Source organism: Phyllobates terribilis, unplaced genomic scaffold, assembly GCF_046119375.1.
Source record: "Phyllobates terribilis strain yellow unplaced genomic scaffold, ASM4611937v1 Scaffold_5__5_contigs__length_657084704, whole genome shotgun sequence".
Classification (NCBI taxonomy): domain Eukaryota; kingdom Metazoa; phylum Chordata; class Amphibia; order Anura; family Dendrobatidae; genus Phyllobates; species Phyllobates terribilis.
The window spans coordinates 350,804,853-350,825,534 of NW_027362765.1; the positions used below are offsets into that span (position 1 = coordinate 350,804,853).

Genomic DNA, 20,682 nt, shown 5'->3' on the forward strand with positions numbered 1-20,682 from the left:
ACTAAAAGAGCTGCTGCAAAAACACCAATTTCTATAAAACATTAAGCTTAAGATTAATAGGGGTGCCCAAACTTTTTCATATAACTGTATGTGTGACGGCAAGCTTCTGAATTCTCACAGCGTCTGCACTGCACACTTTTAGGATTCTCATTTGCCGTGGCAAGAGTGGACGGTCATGTCACCACAAGTATGCGACTTTTATACTTCTGGCCACATTTCGACTAGACGTGTCCGGCCTTGCCCAATTCATTTTCATTGAGTGAGGCCACGCAAGTCTAGTCGGCATGTGACTGCATGTATACTAATCGCCGGCACGAGTCAGGCTGCTAGTTTTGCTACCCCTGCTGATGCTGACCTGGCAGGTGGTGCAAATGGCCTTTTTGGGGTTATTGGCAGAGTCTTTAAAAAATAACCAGACTCGGGAAGACCTAACAGTTGTACTGGCAACTACAGTTGTGTTGGCAATACGAGGAGCGCTTTCCCGCCTTGTGTCTGCGGCCACCACACTGTTTCTTCCTGCCTGTTGGGGTGCTCTGCCTCCCTCCCCCGGTGTGCTGCTGTCCTCGCTCTGCATGTCCTCCTGCCAGGTTGGGTCAGTTACTAGATCATCCACCACCTCATCTTCCACTTCCGCATGCTGGTCCTTCTCCTGACTTTCTGGCAATTGTGTCTCATCATCATCATCCACCTCTTGTGACAGTAATTGCCCTTTCCTTCCGTTGCCTTCGTGTGACCATGGCTGCTCCAATATTTGGGCATCGCTACACGCATTCTCTTCTTGACTCACTTGAAGCTGGCCGGGCCCGAATCTATAAATGGAAAAGTGAACAGCACTTCAGAGTGTCCAAGTGTGGGATCAGTTATCTCCGGGCACTCGGCATGGTGGGAGGAAGGAGGATCAGGGTGAGGAATATGCGGTCCAGACTCACGGCTACTGAGACGTGTGGAAGACAAGGTGGTGGTGGTGGTGGTGGCAAAGTGACTGGAAACATTATCCGCTATCCAACCAACAACCTTTTGACACTTCTCTGTGGTCAATAGTGGTGTGCTGCGGTCCCCTAGGAATTGGGACAGGAAAGTCGAGCGACAAGATGTGGGTGTTTGTTGTGGCACAATTTCAGCTTGCCCACGGCCACGTCCTCGGCCTCTGCTAGCACCATCATCATGTCCACTTCCCCGTCCATTGCCACGCACCTTGCCCATTTTAAATGGAGGACAATATTTTCCACGTTCATGAGAAATGACTGATTTTATAACGCAGTTATATGTGATATGTCTGACAGAGAACCCTGGTTTTAAATAGCAGGCCTGTAATTTACTAATATTATTCTACACAGAGACCTAGTGTGAATAGCTTCACCGACACACTGCAACAAAATGGAAGGCAGAAATGGCTGATTTTGGAACACTGTTAAAGATGATATGTCTGACCGTGTTCTGACTACCTCCTTGTCTTGTCCTTTGGCTTTGTTCTGCTCTCTCTTGATATTGACCCTGGACTGTGACGTGACTTACGCATCTGTCTTTTCCCTTTGGTATCTACGGGCTCTCTTGGTATTGACCTCGGAACGTATTCTACACAGAGACCTCATGTGAATAGCTTGGAAAATGGTTCACAACTGAGACACAAAATCAGCTGGAAAGTTCTTAGTTACGTCGTTGTAGAACTTCTATTAAATGATTATTACATCAGGATGTGACACTTACGAGCGAAGCTGGAAGTCGTATCGCCGGTGTTGAGGTAGAACTTCTGGCCAGAGGCGCCCTTGTAACTATCTGCAAAGTGTCCCATTAATGGGCAGCCCCCACTGGGGCACGGGAACCCCGAACCCTGGAACAAAGCAGAAATAAGTAACATCCCATAAAGGCTACTACCCCGAAAATATCGGAAGTCTCCTCCAGCTTTTCCCTTCTGGTTCTGGGAGATCTGAGTGCGGCCAGCATTGCGTCCAGTCCTGGCACGAGGGATGTGACGCAGATTTCCCCTTGTCCTGGCAGATCTGGAGCTTTATGTGACACGGGATTGGGATTGGGAGTGTGTCAGATCACGCCGTGCCGACACACTCTGATCGGATCACGCCGTGCCGACACACTCTGATCGGATCACGCCGTGCCGACACACTCTGATCGGATCACGCCGTGCCGACACACTCTGATCGGATCACGCCGTGCCGACACACTCTGATCGGATCACGCCGTGCCGACACTCTCTGATCGGATCACGCCGTGCCGACACACTCTGATCGGATCACGCCGTGCCGACACACTCTGATCGGATCACGCCGTGCCGACACACTCTGATCGGATCACGCCGTGCCGACACTCTCTGATCGGATCACGCCGTGCCGACACACTCTGATCGGATCACGCCGTGCCGACACACTCTGATCGGATCACGCCGTGCCGGCACACTCTGATCGGACCACGCCGTGCCGGCACACTCTGATCGGACGACGCCGTGCCGACACACTCTGATCGTACCACCCGTGTCGACACACTCTGATCGGACCACGCCGTGCCGACACACTCTGATCGGACCACGCCGTGCCGACACTCTGATCGGATCACGCCGTGCCGACACTCAGATCGGATCACGCCGTGCCGACACTCAGATCGGATCACGCCGTGCCGACACTCAGATCGGACCACGCCGTGCCGACACTCTGATCGGACCACGCCGTGCCGACACTCTGATCGGACCACGCCGTGCTGACACTCTGATCGGACCACGCCGTGCCGACACTCTGATCGGATCACGCCGTGCCGACACTCAGATCGGATCACGCCGTGCCGACACTCAGATCGGATCACGCCATACAATTTGAGGGCTACTGTGGGGACCATAATAAAGTGGGGGCCATTATGCAGTGTGAGGGCTACTGTGGGGGTCATTATGCTGTGCTTTGGGGGAGCAGTGAGGATATCATACTGTATTTAGGGAGCTGTGGGACCATTATACTGTGTATAGAAGAGCTGTTGGCCCAATATACTGCATATAGGGGAGCTGTGGGCCCATCATATTGTATATAATGGAGCTGTTGGTCCATCATACTGTATACAGGGAGGCTGTGGGAACATCATGCTGTGTATAGGGGAGATGTGGGGACATCATACTGTGTATAGGGGAGCTGTGGGCCATCATACTGTGTAAAGTGGAGCTGTGAGGGCATTATACTGTGTATAGGTGAGCTGTCAGTTCACTATATTGTGTATAGAGGAGTTGTGGGCCCATTATACTGTGTGTAGGGGAGCTGTGGGCCTAATATATTGTGCATGGGGAACTGTGGGCCTATCATACTGTGTATAGAGGAGTTGTACACTGGGTTTCTCGGGGACATGATTACATGTTAAGTGGGCACTTAAGAAGCATTATTGTTATAGGGGCACTCGGGGCATTGTGACCATCAAAGATGCACATGGGGCATTATTACTTTCTAGGGGCAAAATGTGGACACTGTGTTCTAGGACACTTGCACAGGGAATTAATATTTTCTAGGGGGCAATGTCAATTTTACCATCTAGAGGGCACAAAAGAGGCAGTGTTACTATGTAAGGGGCACAGTGGTGGATATAACTGTGGGGGCACAGCTGGCACATTATTATCTGGGGCAGTAATAGGGTCACATACAGCAGCGGGGGCTCAGTATTGGGGGATCAGCAGGATGAGGAGTTTGTGCAGGTTGCAGATAGATGGGGACGGGGCTGGAGATGTGAGAAGTCAGATGTGTCTGTGCTGTAATCTCTGTAGACGAGTCCTGGATGGAGAAGTTGTCATGGCGGTCTGGGCCAGATGGAAAAGACGAGAAAAGTGAAAGACTCCATCAGAAAGAACGTCAGCTGTAAGTCCCTATATATAACTGTGCTGTGATCTCTATATGTTCTGCAGCACTGGTATCTACCACTATATAGTCACCATATGGCGGTAATATCAGTGCTGGTCTTTGTATTGAGATTATTTTCAGTAACAGCGCGATCATCTGCTGGGGGTCTCCTACATCCACTATTAGGGTGCGCCACCATAGCTGTAATCAGGGTTGCCGGTTAGGGGTCACTCAGCTGTTTCACCCCCTGAGATGAACCCCGAGCTACGCCACTAAGAGCTTCCCTGATATGACGACATTTGGGGCCTCACTTGTCTGAAACTGTCCCTGACTATGGGACCCCCGGACCCCCATTCCTTACCGAGGAGAAGGAGCTGTAACTGGAAGTGGGGAACCCAACAAAGGCGTCCGGCTTCAAAATAGTCTCCGAATAATACTTGTAACTGCGCAAGTGATTGCAGGCGGCGAAATCCCGAGTACCTGCCGGAAACATAAGAAAAAGGTCACAATGGAGAACCAGATTATCTGTGGTGTTACATAGGACTGCAGGTGACATCTACTACATTATCTGTACTCAGAGAGTTATCACTGTGTTATCTGTGGTGTTACATAGGACTGCAGGTGACATCTACTACATTATCTGTACTCAGAGAGTTATCACTGTGTTATCTGTGGTGTTACATAGGACTGCAGGTGACATCTACTACATTATCTGTACTCAGAGAGTTATCACTGTGTTATCTGTGGTGTTACATAGGACTGCAGGTGACATCTACTACATTATCTGTACTCCGAGAGTTATCACTGTGTTATCTGTGGTGTTACATAGGACTGCAGGTGACATCTACTACATTACCTGTACTCAGAGAGTTATCACTGTGTTATCTGTGGTGTTACATAGGACTGCAGGTGACATCTACTACATTATCTGTACTCAGAGAGTTATCACTGTGTTATCTGTGGTGTTACATAGGACTGCAGGTGACATCTACTACATTACCTGTACTCAGAGAGTTATCACTGTGTTATCTGTGGTGTTACATAGGACTGCAGGTGGCATCTACTACATTATCTGTACTCAGAGAGTTATCACTGTGTTATATGTGGTGTTACATAGGACTGCAGGCGACATCTACTACATTATCTGTATCAGAGAGTTATCACTGTGTTATCTGTGGTGTTACATAGGACTGCAGGTGACATCTACTACATTATCTGTACTCAGAGAGATATCACTGTGTTATCTGTGGTGTTACATAGGACTGCAGGAGACATCTACTATATTATCTGCACTCAGAGAGTTATCACTGTGTTATCTGTGGTGTTACATAGGACTGCATGTGACATCTCCTACATTATCTGTACTCAGAGAGATATCACTGTGTTATCTGTGGTGTTACATGGGACTGCAGGTGACATCTACTACATTATCTGCACTCAGAGAGTTATCACTATGTTATCTGTGGTGTTACATAGGACTGCAGGAGACATCTACTATATTATCTGCACTCAGAGAGTTATCACTGTGTTATCTGTGGTGTTACATAGGACTGCATGTGACATCTCCTACATTATCTGTACTCAGAGAGATATCACTGTGTTATCTGTGGTGTTACATGGGACTGCAGGTGACATCTACTACATTATCTGTACTCAGAGAGTTATCACTGTGTTATCTGTGGTGTTACATAGGACTGCAGGAGACACCTACTATATTATCTGTACTCAGAGAGTTATCACTGTTATCTGTGGTGTTACATAGGACTGCAGGTGACATCTGCTACATTATCTGTACTCAGAGAGTTATCACTGTGTTATCTGTGGTGTTACATAGGACTGCAGGAGACATCTACTATATTATCTGTACTCAGAGAGTTATCACTGTTATCTGTGGTGTTACATAGGACTGCAGGTGACATCTACTACATTATCTGTACTCAGAGAGTTATCACTGTGATATCTGTGGTGTTACATAGGACTGCAGATGACATCTACTACATTATCTGTATTCAGAGAGTTATCACTGTGTTATCTGTGGTGTTACATAGGACTGCAGGTGAGATCTACTACATTATCTGTACTCAGAGAGTTATCACTGTGTTATCTGTGGTGTTACATAGGACTGCAGGAGACATCTACTATATTATCTGTACTCAGAGAGTTATCACTGTTATCTGTGGTGTTACATAGGACTGCAGGTGACATCTCCTACATTATCTGTATTCAGAGAGTTATCACTGTGTTATCTGTGGTGTTACATAGGACTGCAGGTGAGATCTACTACATTATCTGTACTCAGAGAGTTATCACTGTGTTATCTGTGGTGTTACATAGGACTGCAGATGACATCTACTACATTATCTGTATTCAGAGAGTTATCACTGTGTTATCTGTGGTGTTACATAGGACTGCAGGTGAGATCTAGTACATTATCTGTACTCAGAGAGTTATCACTGTGTTATCTGTGGTGTTACATAGGACTGCAGGAGACATCTACTATATTATCTGTACTCAGAGAGTTATCACTGTTATCTGTGGTGTTACATAGGACTGCAGGTGACATCTACTACATTATCTGTACTCAGAGAGTTATCACTGTGATATCTGTGGTGTTACATAGGACTGCAGATGACATCTACTACATTATCTGTACTCAGAGAGTTATCACTGTGTTATCTGTGGTGTTACATAGGACTGCAGGTGACATCTACTACATTATCTGTACTCAGAGAGATATCACTGTGTTATCTGTGGTGTTACATAGGACTGCAGGTGACATCTACTACATTATCTGCACTCAGAGAGTTATCACTGTGTTATCTGTGGTGTTACATAGGACTGCAGATGACATCTACTACATTATCTGTATTCAGAGAGTTATCACTGTGTTATCTGTGGTGTTACATAGGACTGCAGGTGACATCTACTACATTATCTGTACTCAGAGAGATATCACTGTGTTATCTGTGGTGTTACATAGGACTACAGGTGACATGTACTACATTATCTGCACTCAGAGAGTTATCACTGTGTTATCTGTGGTGTTACATAGGACTTCAGGTGACATCTACTACATTATCTGCACTCAGAGAGTTATCACTGTGTTATCTGTGGTGTTACATAGGACTGCAGGTGACATCTACTACATTATCTGTACCCAGAGAGTTATCACTGTGTTATCTGTGGTGTTACATAGGACTGCAGGTGACATCTACTACATTATCTGTACTCAGAGAGATATCACTGTGTTATCTGTGGTGTTACATAGGACTACAGGTGACATCTACTACATTATCTGCACTCAGAGAGTTATCACTGTGTTATCTGTGGTGTTACATAGGACTGCAGGTGACATCTACTACATTATCTGTATTCAGAGAGTTATCACTGTGTTATCTGTGGTGTTACATAGGACTGCAGGTGACATCTACTACATTATCTGCACTCAGAGAGTTATCACTGTGTTATCTGTGGTGTTACATAGGACTGCAGATGACATCTACTACATTATCTGTATTCAGAGAGTTATCACTGTGTTATCTGTGGTGTTACATAGGACTGCAGGTGACATCTACTACATTATCTGCACTCAGAGAGTTATCACTGTGTTATCTGTGGTGTTACATAGGACTGCAGATGACATCTACTACATTATCTGTATTCAGAGAGTTATCACTGTGTTATCTGTGGTGTTACATAGGACTGCAGGTGACATCTACTACATTATCTCTACTCAGAGAGATATCACTGTGTTATCTGTGGTGTTACATAGGACTGCGGGTGACATCTACTACATTATCTGTACTCAGAGAGTTATCACTGTGTTATCTGTGGTGTTACATAGGACTGCAGGTGACATCTACTACATTATCTGTACTCAGAGAGATATCACTGTGTTATCTGTGGTGTTACATAGGACTACAGGTGACATCTACTACATTATCTGCACTCAGAGAGTTATCACTGTGTTATCTGTGGTGTTACATAGGACTGCAGGTGACATCTACTACATTATCTGTACTCAGAGAGTTATCACTGTGTTATCTGTGCTGTTACATAGGACTGCAGGTGACATCTACTACATTATCTGTACTCAGAGAGTTATCACTGTGTATCTGTGGTGTTACATAGGACTGCAGGTGGCATCTACTACATTATCTGTACTCAGAGCGTTATCACTGTGTTATCTGTGGTGTTACATAGGACTGCAGGTGACATCTACTACACTATCTGTAATCAGAGAGTTATCACTGTGTTATCTGTGGTGTTACATAGGACTGCAGGTGACATCTACTACATTATCTGTACTCAGAGAGTTATCACTGTGTTATCTGTGGTGTTACATAGGACTGCAGGTGACATCTACTACATTATCTGTACTCAGAGAGTTATCACTGTGTTATATGTGGTGTTACATAGGACTGCAGGTGACATCTACTACATTATCTGTACTCAGAGAGTTATCACTGTGTTATCTGTGGTGTTACATAGGACTGCAGGTGACATCTACTACATTATCTGTACTCAGAGAGTTATCACTGTGTTATCTGTGGTGTTACATAGGACTGCAGGTGACATCTACTACATTATCTGTACTCAGAGAGATATCACTGTGTTATCTGTGATGTTACATAGGACTGCAGGTGACATCTACTACATTATCTGTACTCAGAGAGTTATCACTGTGTTATATGTGGTGTTACATAGGACTGCAGGTGACATCTACTACATTATCTGTACACAGAGAGTTATCACTGTGTTATCTGTGGTGTTACATAGGACTGCAGGTGACATCTACTACATTATCTGTACTCAGAGAGTTATCACTGTGTTATCTGTGGTGTTACATAGGACTGCAGGTGACATCTACTACATTATCTGTACTCAGAGAGTTATCACTGTGTTATCTGTGGTGTTACATAGGACTGCAGGTGACATCTACTACATTATCTGTACTCAGAGAGTTATCACTGTGTTATCTGTGGTGTTACATAGGACTGCAGGTGACATCTACTACATTATCTGTACTCAGAGAGTTATCACTGTGTTATCTGTGGTGTTACATAGGACTGCAGGTGACATCTACTACATTATCTGTACTCAGAGTTATCACTGTGTTATCTGTGGTGTTACATAGGACTGCAGGTGACATCTACTACATTATCTGTAACCAGAGAGTTATCACTGTGTTATCTGTGGTGTTACATAGGACTGCAGGTGACATCTACTACATTATCTGTACTCAGAGTTATCACTGTGTTATCTGTGGTGTTACATAGGACTGCAGGTGACATCTACTACATTATCTGTACACAGATAGATATCAGTGTGTTATCTGTGGTGTTACATAGGACTGCAGGTGACATCTACTACATTATCTGTACTCAAGGAGTTATCACTGTGTTATCTGTGGTGTTACATAGGACTGCAAGTGACATCTACTACATTACCTGTACTCAGAGAGCTATCATTGTGTTATCTGTGGTGTTACATAGGACTGCAGGTGACATCTACTACATTATCTGTACTCAGAGAGTTATCACTGTGTTATCTGTGGTGTTACATAGGACTGCAGGTGACATCTACTACATTATCTGTACTCAGAGAGTTATCACTGTGTTATCTGTGGTGTTACATAGGACTGCAAGTGACATCTACTACATTACCTGTACTCAGAGAGTTATCACTGTGTTATCTGTGGTGTTACATAGGACTGCAAGTGACATCTACTACATTACCTGTACTCAGAGAGTTATCACTGTGTTATCTGTGGTGTTACATAGGACTGCAGGTGACATCTACTACATTATCTGTACTCAGAGAGTTATCACTGTGTTATCTGTGGTGTTACATAGGACTGCAAGTGACATCTACTACATTACCTGTACTCAGAGAGTTATCACTGTGTTATCTGTGGTGTTACATAGGACTGCAGGTGACATCTACTACATTATCTGTACTCAGAGAGCTATCATTGTGTTATCTGTGGTGTTACATAGGACTGCAGGTGACATCTACTACATTATCTGTACTCAGAGAGTTATCACTGTGTTATCTGTGGTGTTACATAGGACTGCAGGTGACATCTACTACATTATCTGTACTCAGAGAGTTATCACTGTGTTATCTGTGGTGTTACATAGGACTGCAGGTGACATCTACTACATTATCTGTACTCAGAGAGTTATCACTGTGTTATCTGTGGAGTTACATAGGACTGCAAGTGACATCTACTACATTACCTGTACTCAGAGAGTTATCACTGTGTTATCTGTGGTGTTACATAGGACTGCAGGTGACATCTACTACATTATCTGTACTCAGAGAGTTATCACTGTGTTATCTGTGGTGTTACATAGGACTGCAAGTGACATCTACTACATTACCTGTACTCAGAGACTTATCACTGTTATCTGTGGTGTTACATACGACTGCAGGTGACATCTACTACATTATCTGTACTCAGAGAGTTATCACTGTGTTCTCTGTGGTGTTACATAGGACTGCAGGTGACATCTACATTATCTGTACTCAGAGAGTTATCACTGTGTTATCTGTGGTGTTACATAGGACTGCAGGTGACATCTACTACATTATCTGTACCCAGAGAGTTATCACTGTGTTATCTGTGGTGTTACATAGGACTGCAGGTGACATCTACTACATTATCTGTACTCAGAGTTATCACTGTGTTATCTGTGGTGTTACATAGGACTGCAGGTGACATCTACTACATTATCTGTACTCAGAGAGTTATCACTGTGTTATCTGTGGTGTTACATAGGACTGCAGGTGACATCTACTACATTATCTGTACTCGGAGTTATCACTGTGTTCTCTGTGGTGTTACATGGGACTGCAGGTGACATCTACTACATTATCTGTACTCAGAGAGTTATCACTGTGTTATCTGTGGTGTTACATAGGACTGCAGGTGACATCTACTACATTATCTGTACTCAGGGAGTTATCACTGTGTTCTCTGTGGTGTTACATGGGACTGCAGGTGACATCTACTACATTATCTGTACTCAGAGAGTTATCACTGTGTTATCTGTGGTGTTACATAGGACTGCAGGTGAGATCTACTACATTATCTGTACTCAGGGAGTTATCACTGTGTTCTCTGTGGTGTTACATGGGACTGCAGGTGACATCTAGTACATTATCTGTACTCAGATAGTTATCACTGTGTATCTGTGGTGTTACATAGGACTGCAGGTGACATCTACTACATTATCTGTACTCAGAGAGTTATCACTGTGTTATCTGTGGTGTTACATAGGACTGCAGGTGACATCTACTACATTATCTGTACTCAGAGAGTTATCACTGTGTTATCTGTGGTGTTACATAGGACTGCAGGTGACATCTACTACATTATCTGTACTCAGAGAGATATCACTGTGTTATCTGTGATGTTACATAGGACTGCAGGTGACATCTACTACATTATCTGTACTCAGAGAGTTATCACTGTGTTATATGTGGTGTTACATAGGACTGCAGGTGACATCTACTACATTATCTGTACTCAGAGAGTTATCACTGTGTATCTGTGGTGTTACATAGGACTGCAGGTGACATCTACTACATTATCTGTACTCAGAGAGTTATCACTGTGTTATCTGTGGTGTTACATAGGACTGCAGGTGACATCTACGACATTATCTGTACTCAGAGAGTTATCACTGTGTTATATGTGGTGTTACATAGGACTGCAGGTGACATCTACTACATTATCTGTACTCAGAGAGTTATCACTGTGTTATCTGTGGTGTTACATAGGACTGCAGGTGACATCTACTACATTATCTGTACTCAGAGAGTTATCACTGTGTTATCTGTGGTGTTACATAGGACTGCAGGTGACATCTACTACATTATCTGTACTCAGAGAGTTATCACTGTGTTATCTGTGGTGTTACATAGGACTGCAGGTGACATCTACTACATTATCTGTACTCAGAGAGTTATCACTGTGTTATCTGTGGTGTTACATAGGACTGCAGGTGACATCTACTACATTATCTGTACTCAGAGAGTTATCACTGTGTTATCTGTGGTGTTACATAGGACTGCAGGTGACATCTACTACATTATCTGTACTCAGAGAGTTATCACTGTGTTATCTGTGGTGTTACATAGGACTGCAGGTGACATCTACTACATTATCTGTACTCAGAGAGTTATCACTGTGTTATCTGTGGTGTTACATAGGACTGCAGGTGACATCTACTACATTATCTGTACTCAGAGAGTTATCACTGTGTTATCTGTGGTGTTACATAGGACTGCAAGTGACATCTACTACATTACCTGTACTCAGAGAGTTATCACTGTGTTATCTGTGGTGTTACATAGGACTGCAGGTGACATCTACTACATTATCTGTACTCAGAGAGTTATCACTGTGTTATCTGTGGTGTTACATAGGACTGCAGGTGACATCTACTACATTATCTGTACTCAGAGAGTTATCACTGTGTTATCTGTGGTGTTACATAGGACTGCAGGTAGCATCTACTACATTATCTGTACTCAGAGAGTTATCACTGTGTTCTCTGTGGTGTTACATAGGACTGCAGGTGACATCTACTACATTATCTGTACTCAGAGAGTTATCACTGTGTTATCTGTGGTGTTACATAGGACTGCAGGTGACATCTACTACATTATCTGTACTCAGAGAGTTATCACTGTGTTATCTGTGGTGTTACGTAGGACTGCAGGTGACATCTACTACATTATCTGTACCCAGAGAGTTATCACTGTGTTATCTGTGGTGTTACATAGGACTGCAGGTGACATCTACTACATTATCTGTACTCAGAGTTATCACTGTGTTATCTGTGGTGTTACATAGGACTGCAGGTGACATCTACTACATTATCTGTACTCAGAGAGATATCACTGTGTTATCTGTGGTGTTACATAGGACTGCAGGTGACATCTACTACATTATCTGTACTCAGAGAGATATCACTGTGTTATCTGTGGTGTTACATAGGACTGCAGGTGACATCTACTACATTATCTGTACTCAGAGAGTTATCACTGTGTTATCTGTGGTGTTACATAGGACTGCAGGTGACATCTACTACATTATCTGTACTCGGAGTTATCACTGTGTTCTCTGTGGTGTTACATGGGACTGCAGGTGACATCTACTACATTATCTGTACTCAGAGAGTTATCACTGTGTTATCTGTGGTGTTACATAGGACTGCAGGTGAGATCTACTACATTATCTGTACTCAGGGAGTTATCACTGTGTTCTCTGTGGTGTTACATGGGACTGCAGGTGACATCTAGTACATTATCTGTACTCAGATAGTTATCACTGTGTATCTGTGGTGTTACATAGGACTGCAGGTGACATCTACTACATTATCTGTACTCAGAGAGATATCACTGTGTTATCTGTGGTGTTACATAGGACTGCAGGGGACATCTACTACATTATCTGTACTCAGAGAGTTATCACTGTGTATCTGTGGTGTTACATAGGACTGCAGGTGACATCTATTACATTATCTGTACTCAGAGAGTTATCACTGTGTATCTGTGGTGTTACATGGGATTGCAGGTGACATCTATTACATTATCTGTACTCAGAGAGTTATCACTGTGTTATCTGTGGTGTTACATAGGACTGCAGGTGACATCTACTACATTATCTGTACTCAGAGAGTTATCACTGTGTATCTGTGGTGTTACATAGGACTGCAGGTGACATCTATTACATTATCTGTACTCAGAGAGTTATCACTGTGTTATCTGTGGTGTTACATAGGACTGCAGGTGATATCTATTACATTATCTGTACTCAGAGAGTTATCACTGTGTATCTGTGGTGTTACATAGGACTGCAGGTAGCATCTACTACATTATCTGTACTCAGGGATTTATCACTGTGTTATCTGTGGTGTTACATAGGACTGCAGGTGACATCTACTACATTATCTGTACTCAGAGAGTTATCACTGTGTATTTGTGGTGTTACATAGGACTGCAGGTGACATCTATTACATTATCTGTACTCAGAGAGATATCACTGTGTTATCTGTGGTGTTACATAGGACTGCAGGTGACATCTATTACATTATCTGTACTCAGAGAGTTATCACTGTGTTATCTGTGGTGTTACATAGGACTGCAGGTGACATCTACTACATTATCTGTACTCAGAGAGTTATCACTGTGTATCTGTGGTGTTACATAGGACTGCAGGTGACATCTACTACATTATCTGTACTCAGAGAGTTATCACTGTGTTATCTGTGGTGTTACATAGGACTGCAGATGACATCTATTACATTATCTGTACTCAGAGAGTTATCACTGTGTATCTGTGGTGTTACATAGGACTGCAGGTAGCATCTACTACATTATCTGTACTCAGAGAGTTATCACTGTGTTATCTGTGGTGTTACATAGGACTGCAGGTGACATCTACTACATTATCTGTACTCAGAGAGTCATCACTGTGTTATCTGTGGTGTTACATAGGACTGCAGGTGACATCTACTACATTATCTGTACTCAGAGAGTCATCACTGTGTTGTCTGTGCTGTTACATAGGACTGCAGGTGACATCTACTACATTATCTGTACTCATAGAGTCATCACTGTGTTATCTGTGGTGTTACATAGGACTGCAGGTGACATCTATTACATTATCAATACTCAGAGAGTTATCACTGTGTATCTGTGGTGTTACATAGGACTGCAGGTGACATCTATTACATTATCTGTACTCAGAGAGTTATCACTGTGTATCTGTGGTGTTACATAGGACTGCAGGTGGCATCTACTACATTATCTGTACTCAGAGAGTTATCACTGTGTTATCTGTGGTGTTACATAGGACTGCAGATGACATCTATTACATTATCTGTACTCAGAGAGTTATCACTGTGTATCTGTGGTGTTACATAGGACTGCAGGTAGCATCTACTACATTATCTGTACTCAGAGAGTTATCACTGTGTTATCTGTGGTGTTACATAGGACTGCAGGTGACATATACTACATTATCTGTACTCAGAGATATCACTGTGTTATCTGTGGTGTTACATAGGACTGCAGGTGACATCTACTACATTATCTGTACTCAGAGAGTCATCACTGTGTTATCTGTGGTGTTACATAGGACTGCAGGTGAGATCTACTACATTATCTGCACTCAGAGAGTTATCACTGTGTTATCTGTGGTGTTACATAGGACTGCATGTGACATCTCCTACATTATCTGTACTCAGAGAGATATCACTGTGTTATCTGTGGTGTTACATGGGACTGCAGGTGACATCTACTACATTATCTGTACTCAGAGAGTTATCACTGTGTTATCTGTGGTGTTACATAGGACTGCAGGAGACATCTACTATATTATCTGCACTCAGAGAGTTATCACTGTGTTATCTGTGGTGTTACATAGGACTGCATGTGACATCTCCTACATTATCTGTACTCAGAGAGATATCACTGTGTTATCTGTGGTGTTACATGGGACTGCAGGTGACATCTACTACATTATCTGCACTCAGAGAGTTATCACTATGTTATCTGTGGTGTTACATAGGACTGCAGGAGACATCTACTATATTATCTGCACTCAGAGAGTTATCACTGTGTTATCTGTGGTGTTACATAGGACTGCATGTGACATCTCCTACATTATCTGTACTCAGAGAGATATCACTGTGTTATCTGTGGTGTTACATGGGACTGCAGGTGACATCTACTACATTATCTGTACTCAGAGAGTTATCACTGTGTTATCTGTGGTGTTACATAGGACTGCAGGAGACACCTACTATATTATCTGTACTCAGAGAGTTATCACTGTTATCTGTGGTGTTACATAGGACTGCAGGTGACATCTGCTACATTATCTGTACTCAGAGAGTTATCACTGTGTTATCTGTGGTGTTACATAGGACTGCAGGAGACATCTACTATATTATCTGTACTCAGAGAGTTATCACTGTTATCTGTGGTGTTACATAGGACTGCAGGTGACATCTACTACATTATCTGTACTCAGAGAGTTATCACTGTGATATCTGTGGTGTTACATAGGACTGCAGATGACATCTACTACATTATCTGTATTCAGAGAGTTATCACTGTGTTATCTGTGGTGTTACATAGGACTGCAGGTGAGATCTACTACATTATCTGTACTCAGAGAGTTATCACTGTGTTATCTGTGGTGTTACATAGGACTGCAGGAGACATCTACTATATTATCTGTACTCAGAGAGTTATCACTGTTATCTGTGGTGTTACATAGGACTGCAGGTGACATCTCCTACATTATCTGTATTCAGAGAGTTATCACTGTGTTATCTGTGGTGTTACATAGGACTGCAGGTGAGATCTACTACATTATCTGTACTCAGAGAGTTATCACTGTGTTATCTGTGGTGTTACATAGGACTGCAGATGACATCTACTACATTATCTGTATTCAGAGAGTTATCACTGTGTTATCTGTGGTGTTACATAGGACTGCAGGTGAGATCTACTACATTATCTGTACTCAGAGAGTTATCACTGTGTTATCTGTGGTGTTACATAGGACTGCAGGAGACATCTACTATATTATCTGTACTCAGAGAGTTATCACTGTTATCTGTGGTGTTACATAGGACTGCAGGTGACATCTACTACATTATCTGTACTCAGGGAGTTATCACTGTGTTCTCTGTGGTGTTACATAGGACTGCAGATGACATCTACTACATTATCTGTACTCAGAGAGTTATCACTGTGTTATCTGTGGTGTTACATAGGACTGCAGGTGACATCTACTACATTATCTGCACTCAGAGAGTTATCACTGTGTTATCTGTGGTGTTACATAGGACTGCAGATGACATCTACTACATTATCTGTATTCAGAGAGTTATCACTGTGTTATCTGTGGTGTTACATAGGACTGCAGGTGACATCTACTACATTATCTTCACTCAGAGAGTTATCACTGTGTTATCTGTGGTGTTACATAGGACTGCAGATGACATCTACTACATTATCTGTATTCAGAGAGTTATCACTGTGTTATCTGTGGTGTTACATAGGACTGCAGGTGACATCTACTACATTATCTGCACTCAGAGAGTTATCACTGTGTTATCTGTGGTGTTACATAGGACTGCAGATGACATCTACTACATTATCTGTATTCAGAGAGTTATCACTGTGTTATCTGTGGTGTTACATAGGACTGCAGGTGACATCTACTACATTATCTCTACTCAGAGAGATATCACTGTGTTATCTGTGGTGTTACATAGGACTGCGGGTGACATCTACTACATTATCTGTACTCAGAGAGTTATCACTGTGTTATCTGTGGTGTTACATAGGACTGCAGGTGACATCTACTACATTATCTGTACTCAGAGAGATATCACTGTGTTATCTGTGGTGTTACATAGGACTGCAGGTGACATCTACTACATTATCTGCACTCAGAGAGTTATCACTGTGTTATCTGTGGTGTTACATAGGACTGCAGATGACATCTACTACATTATCTGTATTCAGAGAGTTATCACTGTGTTATCTGTGGTGTTACATAGGACTGCAGGTGACATCTACTACATTATCTGTACTCAGAGAGATATCACTGTGTTATCGGTGGTGTTACATAGGACTACAGGTGACATCTACTACATTATCTGCACTCAGAGAGTTATCACTGTGTTATCTGTGGTGTTACATAGGACTGCAGGTGACATCTACTACATTATCTGCACTCAGAGAGTTATCACTGTGTTATCTGTGGTGTTACATAGGACTGCAGGTGACATCTACTACATTATCTGTACTCAGAGAGTTATCACTGTGTTATCTGTGCTGTTACATAGGACTGCAGGTGACATCTACTACATTATCTGTACTCAGAGAGTTATCACTGTGTATCTGTGGTGTTACATAGGACTGCAGATGACATCTACTACATTATCTGTACCCAGAGAGTTATCACTGTGTTATCTGTGGTGTTACATAGGACTGCAGGTGACATCTACTACATTATCTGTACTCAGAGAGTTATCACTGTGTATCTGTGGTGTTACATAGGACTGCAGGTGGCATCTACTACATTATCTGTACTCAGAGCGTTATCACTGTGTTATCTGTGGTGTTACATAGGACTGCAGGTGACATCTACTACACTATCTGTAATCAGAGAGTTATCACTGTGTTATCTGTGGTGTTACACAGGACTGCAGGTGACATCTACTACATTATCTGTACTCAGAGAGTTATCACTGTTATCTGTGGTGTTACATAGGACTGCAGGAGACATATACTACATTATCTGTACTCAGAGAGTTATCACTGTGTTATCTGTGGTGTTACATAGGACTGCAGGTGACATCTACTACATTATCTGTACTCAGAGAGTTATCACTGTGTTATCTGTGGTGTTACATAGGACTGCAGGTGACATCTACTACATTATCTGTACTCAGAGAGTTATCACTGTGTTATCTGTGGTGTTACATAGGACTGCAGGTGACATCTACTACATTATCTGTACTCAGAGAGTTATCACTGTGTTATATGTGGTGTTACATAGGACTGCAGGAGACATCTACTATATTATCTGCACTCAGAGAGTTATCACTGTGTTATCTGTGGTGTTACATAGGACTGCATGTGACATCTCCTACATTATCTGTACTCAGAGAGATATCACTGTGTTATCTGTGGTGTTACATGGGACTGCAGGTGACATCTACTACATTATCTGCACTCAGAGAGTTATCACTATGTTATCTGTGGTGTTACATAGGACTGCAGGAGACATCTACTATATTATCTGCACTCAGAGAGTTATCACTGTGTTATCTGTGGTGTTACATAGGACTGCAGGAGCCATCTACTACATTATCTGTACTCAGAGAGATATCACTGTGTTATCTGTGGTGTTACATGGGACTGCAGGTGACATCTACTACATTATCTGTACTCAGAGAGTTATCACTGTGTTATCTGTGGTGTTACATAGGACTGCAGGAGACACCTACTATATTATCTGTACTCAGAGAGTTATCACTGTTATCTGTGGTGTTACATAGGACTGCAGGTGACATCTGCTACATTATCTGTACTCAGAGAGTTATCACTGTGTTATCTGTGGTGTTACATAGGACTGCAGGAGACATCTACTATATTATCTGTACTCAGAGAGTTATCACTGTTATCTGTGGTGTTACATAGGACTGCAGGTGACATCTACTACATTATCTGTACTCAGAGAGTTATCACTGTGATATCTGTGGTGTTACATAGGACTGCAGATGACATCTACTACATTATCTGTATTCAGAGAGTTATCACTGTGTTATCTGTGGTGTTACATAGGACTGCAGGTGAGATCTACTACATTATCTGTACTCAGAGAGTTATCACTGTGTTATCTGTGGTGTTACATAGGACTGCAGGAGACATCTACTATATTATCTGTACTCAGAGAGTTATCACTGTTATCTGTGGTGTTACATAGGACTGCAGGTGACATCTCCTACATTATCTGTATTCAGAGAGTTATCACTGTGTTATCTGTGGTGTTACATAGGACTGCAGGTGAGATCTACTACATTATCTGTACTCAGAGAGTTATCACTGTGTTATCTGTGGTGTTACATAGGACTGCAGATGACATCTACTACATTATCTGTATTCAGAGAGTTATCACTGTGTTATCTGTGGTGTTACATAGGACTGCAGGTGAGATCTACTACATTATCTGTACTCAGAGAGTTATCACTGTGTTATCTGTGGTGTTACATAGGACTGCAGGAGACATCTACTATATTATCTGTACTCAGAGAGTTATCACTGTTATCTGTGGTGTTACATAGGACTGCAGGTGACATCTACTACATTATCTGTACTCAGAGAGTTATCACTGTGATATCTGTGGTGTTACATAGGACTGCAGATGACATCTACTACATTATCTGTACTCAGAGAGTTATCACTGTGTTATCTGTGGTGTTACATAGGACTGCAGGTGACATCTACTACATTATCTGTACTCAGAGAGATATCACTGTGTTATCTGTGGTGTTACATAGGACTGCAGGTGACATCTACTACATTATCTGCACTCAGAGAGTTATCACTGTGTTATCTGTGGTGTTACATAGGACTGCAGATGACATCTACTACATTATCTGTATTCAGAGAGTTATCACTGTGTTATCTGTGGTGTTACATAGGACTGCAGGTGACATCTACTACATTATCTGTACTCAGAGAGATATCACTGTGTTATCTGTGGTGTTACATAGGACTGCAGGTGACATCTACTACATTATCTGCACTCAGAGAGTTATCACTGTGTTATCTGTGGTGTTACATAGGACTGCAGGTGACATCTACTACATTATCTGCACTCAGAGAGTTATCACTGTGTTATCTGTGGTGTTACATAGGACTGCAGATGACATCTACTACATTATCTGTATTCAGAGAGTTATCACTGTGTTATCTGTGGTGTTACAAAGGACTGCAGGTGACATCTACTACATTATCTGCACTCAGAGAGTTATCACTGTGTTATCTGTGGTGTTACATAGGACTGCAGATGACATCTACTACATTATCTGTATTCAGAGAGTTATCACTGTGTTATCTGTGGTGTTACATAGGACTGCAGGTGACATCTACTACATTATCTTCACTCAGAGAGTTATCACTGTGTTATCTGTGGTGTTACATAGGACTGCAGATGACATCTACTACATTATCTGTATTCAGAGAGTTATCACTGTGTTATCTGTGGTGTTACATAGGACTGCAGGTGACATCTACTACATTATCTGCACTCAGA

At 42.5% G+C, this 20,682-nt stretch overlaps 1 protein-coding gene across 3 annotated transcripts in view; it reads right to left on the bottom strand.

The window, feature by feature from the left end:
- Positions 1 to 20,682, bottom strand: part of PNLIP (pancreatic lipase) — a 258,925-nt gene that overhangs the window by 13,594 nt on the left and 224,649 nt on the right. For all 3 annotated transcript variants that reach the window (XM_073684626.1, XM_073684627.1, XM_073684628.1), the window contains exons 9-10: positions 4,183 to 4,301; positions 1,708 to 1,831 (exon numbers count right to left, since the gene is read on the bottom strand). In XM_073684626.1, the coding sequence (XP_073540727.1) occupies positions 1,708 to 1,831; positions 4,183 to 4,301 (243 nt within the window). The remainder of the gene's footprint in view (positions 1 to 1,707; positions 1,832 to 4,182; positions 4,302 to 20,682) is intronic.